The sequence below is a fragment of the Sinocyclocheilus anshuiensis genome, unplaced genomic scaffold (genome assembly GCF_001515605.1).
Source record: "Sinocyclocheilus anshuiensis isolate Anshui unplaced genomic scaffold, SAMN03320099.WGS_v1.1 scaffold129, whole genome shotgun sequence".
Lineage (NCBI taxonomy): Eukaryota > Metazoa > Chordata > Actinopteri > Cypriniformes > Cyprinidae > Sinocyclocheilus > Sinocyclocheilus anshuiensis.
The window spans coordinates 975,884-983,445 of NW_015537946.1; the positions used below are offsets into that span (position 1 = coordinate 975,884).

A 7,562-nucleotide genomic window follows, 5' to 3' on the forward strand; every position below is an offset into this window, starting at 1 on the left:
AACGGATCCCAGTTGATCCGTAATGCGTACGGATGAGACCCTACCGTTCGACACGCACGTAATTCGCAGATTAATTTGCCAATTTACACGTACAAGCAATTTTAAACCACAAGAAGAAGAAACGAAAGAGAGCTCAATTCGTTACTCACGCGCTGTTCTCGCACACAATCAAAGCGCGCACAAGCATAGAGACGTGTTTCAGACAGCGCGGAAATACCGAGTTACGTATACACATAAAATTAGCTTATGTCAAAAACCCTTCATTTTTTTTCTTGCTTATCCGAAAAAATTGTCCGATCTGTGACTAAAAAAAAACACAATATAATGCGTTGAACCACTTTATAATGCTATTATAATAGCCTACTATATAATAGCCTAATATATTTAGGCTATATATATATATATATATATATACAGTATATATAAATATACCATGTGCTTTGATCGTTAAAATAGGGCCCTATGTCTTTTAGCAATGTGATTTTTATACTAAATTAAATTGGGTGTTACAAAAAGAACCTTCAAGATTCTTATAATATTAATATGGGTTACACTTTATTTCGATAGTCCACTTTAGACATTCTATTAACTATAAGTAACTTTGTAACTACATGTCAACTACATGTCAACTAATTCTCATTAATTTGCAACTTGCAAAGTTACTTACTGTTAATAGAATGTCTAAAGGGGACTATCAAAATAAAGTGTTACCTTAATATGTAACAGAGTTAGTTAATTAAAATTGCAGGCACCAAACATGTGATCTTAGTTAACTATAAACTGACGTGAAGTGAAGTGAAGTGAAGTGACGTGTGGCCAAGTATGATGACCCATACTCGGAATTTGTGCTCTGCATTTAACCCATCCAAGTGCACACACACAGTAGTGAACAAATAAATTGATTATTAAAACTACAAAAGCAGTTCAATCACACACCCGGAGCAGTGGGCAGCCATATTGCTGTGGCACCCGGGGAGCAGTTGGGGGTTCAGTGCCTTGCTCAAGGGTCTCACCTCAGTCGTGGTATTAAGGGTGGAAGAGAGAGCTGGTTATTCACTTTTCCCACCAACAATTCCTGCCGGACCTGAGACTCAAACCCACAACCTTCGGATTACAAGTCAGACTCTTTAACCATTAGGCCACGACTGCCCCATATAGTATGCAATTCTATCATTAAATCAATTCAGACACAACACTGTAAAAGTGGATACATGAGAAAGAAAGAAAGAAAGAAAGAAAGAAAGATGTACTGTTAATTAGTGTGTGTTGTTGACTTAATCAGCTTAGAGATTGACAAGAGTCTATCTATAGGCCACTGACGCTAGAATGTTCCCATCGTACAGCTGTCTATGATACAGACAAAGTTTGTGTTTAACTGTGTTCCAAACACCTGCAGCGTTGACAGGTTCATTGTTTATAATTGGAGTGTTCTATCTTTGTTGCATTGCTGGAAATGTAGATGGGGTGTCATTCATTTTGCATGCTCTAAATACTGTATGTGTGGACAGCATCTCACAATGGTGTCGAATAACTCCTAAAGTGGACATCAGTAATTAGACAATAGGCATAATTGAACATTTATGACTAGAATTATTCGAGTGTAGACATATTTAGCTAGTTAGTTTGCGAAATTGCTAATATACCTGCATTTGCAAGGTTATTTACAGTAACAGGACTGGAAACAATTTCATATCACAACATTGTTGCTGAACAATGTTAAAAATTTTAAGATAGCAAAGCTTAAGTTACTGAAAATATTTCTTAGCATAAAATATGTGTCCTGGCGGGTAACAAGGAAAAACAAGGAGAGAGTGATCTAAATGCAGCTTTCTTTAATATATTTCACAAAAACAAAATGAAAATCCATGGTAGAAACAACAATAAATAGTACAGGAGAAACAAGGGACAGCATAACCAGCACAAGATAAACTGTGATACTGGATATTTTTTTGTAATGGATATTTTAAAATCAGACAAATATCTGAGGTAAATGTGTCTGTCTTCTGAATCTGACCGTCAGAATAATCACTCTTTATTCTTAACAGGGATATTGCTGCCAGAAATTGTCTTCTGACTTGCAAAGGTCCAGGGAGGGTGGCCAAGATTGGTGACTTTGGCATGGCCAGAGACATCTACAGGTACGCTACATATTTCAGTATGGCATCATTTAATAATTCACCTTAATATCATCCTGACAGGTACACAAAAATTATAAACAAAAATAAAATAAAATAAAATAAAATGGAATAAAATTGAATTGAATTTAATTAAATTAAATTAAATTAAAAAAATGTGCATCCATTTTTATATTCAATATTCAGTTGGCCATAAAATATGAAAGACTGTTTAGTGGCTGTGCTTTTTCTCCACAGTATTTCAGTTGAGAAAAGATGAAAGCGTATCTCATTCTGAAAACCCATTTGCGAGCTTTTATTATCAACATATTTCTAATTTTAAGGCAAGAGCCAAGCAAAATTATTTAGTAAGCGCTCAGCTAATTCAAAGGGTAGATTTCTATTTTATTTTTTATCTATTTTATCATTTATACTGATGTTTACCTGTGGGTTAACACTGGTCAAACATTCTCTCTCGTGCACTCGCTCGCTCTCAGAAATAAACCATGGCTATGTTAGACAAAACATACTACCAAAACACTAGTATACACGGCTGTGCAAACATTTGGGATCAGAAAGATTTTTAATGTTTATTATTATTATTTAAGAAGTCACTTATGCTCATCAGGGCTGCATTTATTTAGAATAAATGCTGTTCTTTTTAACTTAGAATTCATCAAAGAATCCTGAAAAAATAAAATAAAATAAAATAAAATAAAATTGAATAAAATTGAATTGAATTGAATTTAATTAAATTAAATTAAATTAAAAAAATGTGCATCCATGTTTATATTCAATATTCAGTTGGCCATAAAATATGAAAGACTGTTTAGTGGCTGTGTTTTTTCTCCACAGTATTTCAGTTGAGAAAAGATGAAAGCGTATCTCATTCTGAAAACCCATTTGCGAGCTTTTATTATCAACATATTTCTAATTTTAAGGCAAGAGCCAAGCAAAATTATTTAGTAAGCGCTCAGCTAATTCAAAGGGTAGATTTCTATTTTATTTTTTATCTATTTTATCATTTATACTGATGTTTACCTGTGGGTTAACACTGGTCAAACATTCTCTCTCGTGCACTCGCTCGCTCTCAGAAATAAACCATGGCTATGTTAGACAAAACATACTACCAAAACACTAGTATACACGGCTGTGCAAACATTTGGGATCAGAAAGATTTTTAATGTTTATTATTATTATTTAAGAAGTCACTTATGCTCATCAGGGCTGCATTTATTTAGAATAAATGCTGTTCTTTTTAACTTAGAATTCATCAAAGAATCCTGAAAAAATAAAATAAAATAAAATAAAAAAATCTTAAGCAGCACAACTGTTTCCAACATTGATAATAAATCAGCATACTGTATTAGAATGATTTCTGAAGGATCCTGTGACACTGAAGATTGGAGTAATGGCTGATGAAAATTCAGCTTTGACTTTAAATTATATTTTAAAGTATATTAAAATAGAAAACTGTTATTTTAAATCGTAATCATATTTCACAATATTATTTTTTTCTGTATTTTTGATCAAACAAATGCAACCTTTATGAGCATAAGAGAAGAGACTTATTTAAAAAAAATAATTAATTAATTAAAAAAAATTATAATAATAAACTTTTGCAAGGCAGTGTACTTAGTGTAGTATCTAAATTTTCTGAATTCATGAAATGGAAATTAACAGGATTTATTTCTGTGATCATAACTAGACAGCACTTGCTGAATTATGCAAAATGTGAATTGTTATTGTATTGTCAACATTCTATTGTTTTAAATACAGAGAGGAACACTGAAAGACCTCTTCTGATAAAATCCCAGAATAATGGTAAATTGGGACTAATTTTTCATTTTAATTTTTCGTCTTAAACAAGCCAGAGAGGAGCCTGTACTTATTATTATTATTATTATTATTATTATTATTTATTTTTTTTGTAATCACTTTCAAATTTTCAGATACATTTCACATCATTGAAATATTATATGTGACATTTACAAAAAAATAAGTGAACATAAATCTGAGGCACATCTTTTTAGTAGTAAAACTATATAATTTTCCCTACCATTGACTTTCCTGCTGGTGGTTGTAAATTGGTTGTTGGTCCCTCAAAGCTAAATTCATATTCAAGCTTAACTGTCCCACTTTATGTCCCTCTTTACCTACCCAGTCTCATGGCAAATACTACCCATATTCACTCTTTATACTGTGCAGTGCGCATATAGCAGTAGGCTAATATTCTGAACTTAAAAGTTCAGAATAAAGTTAAGTGTCACTCAAAGCTCTTGACTTTTTTTTTCTGTGGAAGGTGCACAAAAGGAGCTATTATCAAAATGTCACAGCTGCTTTTTTCTATAATGCGAAAAAGTACAGTGACTGTCAAGTTCATTTTAGGTCAACAACAACAAAATCGTACGTTGCCTTCTATATCGCTGAGAATCAATCATTCAGTCAATCAGTCAGTCACTTTATCTTACATATCAGAATAGGTAGTAAAGCCAAGTGGTGTTGTATTACAACCAACAAAATCCAGTCTTCATAAGCTATAGACTGTCTTTAGAGAGATACATAATTTGGCACTAGTGTGAATCTGCTGTGACGAAGTGAAAGGAGTTGTGAGCTTGACTGCCTCTCAACCGCTACTGGAACATGTGTCTGAAAATGGCTCACTTAGCTGGTGAAAGAAGGGTATTATTAGCCAGAGGGTATCTAAGGGGAAAAGATGGAGCATTGTTTTACTCCCTCCGGAGTGTTGCCATAAAAGTGCGCTCTAATTGCTGATGTAGATGTTTCTTGCATTTTCCCGCTGAGCTCTGCCGGCAGCGCAGGAGTTCAGAGCTGTGAGGAAAATGGAAAATGTGATTGGGGATAGGGAGAATTACAGTGGAGGTTTGCGTGAATATTTTATCTCATCCTCCGAGAGTTGAGGATGCTGAGATGTCAATTTTAATGGACATAGTTAACTCTAGAGGTTTCTTCAATTTTTGACAGCGTTTCATTATCACTAGGGATAAGTCAGGATGGTTGACTAGTCTCCCAACAAACAATTAGTGAAGTTGACTATTTTTTTTTTTTTTTTTTAAGCTTGAATCTTTTTTAGCATGGTGCTTTAAAGAGGATGAGTTTAGAGATACAGTGTCTTGGGGAGGGTTTTAACGTGTTGACAGCAAACTGTTACAATGTTAGCACACTAAATCTATTTCTGACAAGCTGCATCTCTATACTGGTCCTCTTTAAAGCACCATTCTTTAAAATAATAAGTTAAAAAACTATAGCCATCAAAACACAACTTGTGTTTTAAATTCACATTTAACAATCAATTTTAAGACGGTTACTGTTGGAGTCCAAATGTTTGTTGTGAGCAATGTTCCTGTTTTTATGCATAATTCATTGGTTTGTGAGGACTATGAGAGCTTTGAGCACTAAATTGATATTGAGCATACTTATTGTCTGAAAATTAAAATCCCTGTGTGTTGCATTCTGTTCTGTCTTGCTGTTTTTGAAAACAAGAGCATCCTGTAAACTCCCTGAAACACCTTGATCCTAAATTAGACTAATTGTAAGGTTTCGTTAAAGGCCACATTAATTAAAATTAGAGTTTTGTGTCATGTAGTTATTGTCGGTTTTGAAGTCATGTACTGTATATGCTGGTGTACTCAAATGTTGAAATTCACTTGTAGCGGGTATTCACATTTAAAATTTTCAGCTGTTATTTCTAGGAAATGGACTAAAAATATTGGTGACTCATGTTGCACTACACAGATTTTTTTGCCCAATAATATGCTGTCTAGAATGAGAAAGATACAGCCATTCACATAACTCTTAATAAAAAAAAATAAAAATAAAAAAATTATTATCTGACATTCAAAATACGAATATAGTCATGAAGATATTTTGATTTATTTCTTAAATTGAGTTTATGAACTTCATCATCCCAAACTTTGCTTCCCCTGCCTCATCTTCTTTCCTCAATCTCCTCGCCTGTGGCAGCAATCCATCCGACCAGGGACTATATAGTCAGTAGCGATACAAAGGTTTTGTGTTCTTCTTGATTTCATACTTCAAAGGGTTTCATTGTTGGTTTCCCTTGAGTCCCGGCATGCGAGATCGAGGCATGGCTGATATTGGTGGAAACATGAGTGTTATGTTAGTATGTGAGGTGTATTTTCTTGAGGGAGGCAGAACAGGCCTCACTGCCACAACCCCAGCAAGCGAAACCCCAGAGCTCGAAAAACCAGCATCATCAAGATTTTGACAAAAGTGCAAATGCTGTTGTTTTGGAGATAGTGGCCAGCATATCTTTTCAGCTTCAGCCTTGTTTTCTTTTTGTTATAAATGCTCAGCATAATACACACACCCAAGAATATTGCTTTAGCAACCTCAGGGTAGCTGATGGCAAAAAAACAAGACCTATTTGTCTCTCTTTTTTTCTTTCTCTCTCACTTTATTTCTTTTTCACTGTTGTCAGCAGAGGGTCAGATATTGGAGCTAGATCTTGATAACATCAGCTCTGGATGAAGAAAATGGTTTCAGACTCACAGTGATCACACTATGAGAAATGTGAAGAATATGTCTTCAGATAAGACTCAGATACAGCATTCAGTAAAGCTATATATATATATATATATATTTATATCTTTTTTTTATAAATGTGTGGTGCTTGCCTGTGTATAACTCACCTACACAGTATTAGGGTGTTCTGTGAGGCTGCCAAGATAATTATTTACTCACACTTTACGTACAACCTGTATGCAACCTGGAAGACAAATGAAGTTATTTTGAAGAACATTGGTGTCCAAACAAAACGTCCCAGGTTACGTATGTAACCATAGTTCCCTGAGTAGGGAACGAGACACTGTGTCTTCTAGGGGTCGCTATGGGGAACGCATTGTATGTGACCCGTGTCTGAAGCATACATTGAAAAAACACCAACTCGTTGGCCGGCGACAGCCATGACGTCACTAGTATCCAGAGGATACATAGGTGGAGTGGTGCCCAAGGCGGAACCGGGGTTTTAAACCACTCAAGAAAGCGCACGAGGCTGCCGGCGTAACTCTTACCATACAGGATTTTAGAAAGAACGCAGAGTACTAGCGTGCGAACTTACCACAGTGTGGATTTTAGAAAGTGTACAAATACTTACGTGCACACTTACCATAACATGGATTTAAAACTACCATTCTACGGGGCTCTCATGGCACTCTGAAAGAGCAGCCCATAGATGGAAATGGTGCAAGCACGATCGTTAGAAATCAGAAGCATAAGCGTATTGCAAGCTAGCCAAAAAAACTCAGGGCATCAGAGAGGCAGAGGAAGGGCCTAGTTCGCCTGATGCTGCTGGTTCCAGGTGCTCTGAGAAAAACAGAAAAACTGGGTTTGTGCTCTCACGTGAAAGGAGAACTCCGAATTCAGAAGGAGTAGCGTGCTCATAGGTAACCCTTTGATAAAAGGGGA

At 35.2% G+C, this 7,562-nt stretch overlaps 1 protein-coding gene across 1 annotated transcript in view; it reads left to right on the top strand.

The window, feature by feature from the left end:
* The window catches only part of LOC107664136 (leukocyte tyrosine kinase receptor-like), a 76,575-nt gene that overhangs the window by 60,182 nt on the left and 8,831 nt on the right, over window positions 1–7,562 (top strand). Inside the window, exon 21 of the mRNA XM_016454598.1 lies at window positions 2,046–2,138. Within this exon, the coding sequence (XP_016310084.1) occupies window positions 2,046–2,138 (93 nt within the window). The remainder of the gene's footprint in view (window positions 1–2,045; window positions 2,139–7,562) is intronic.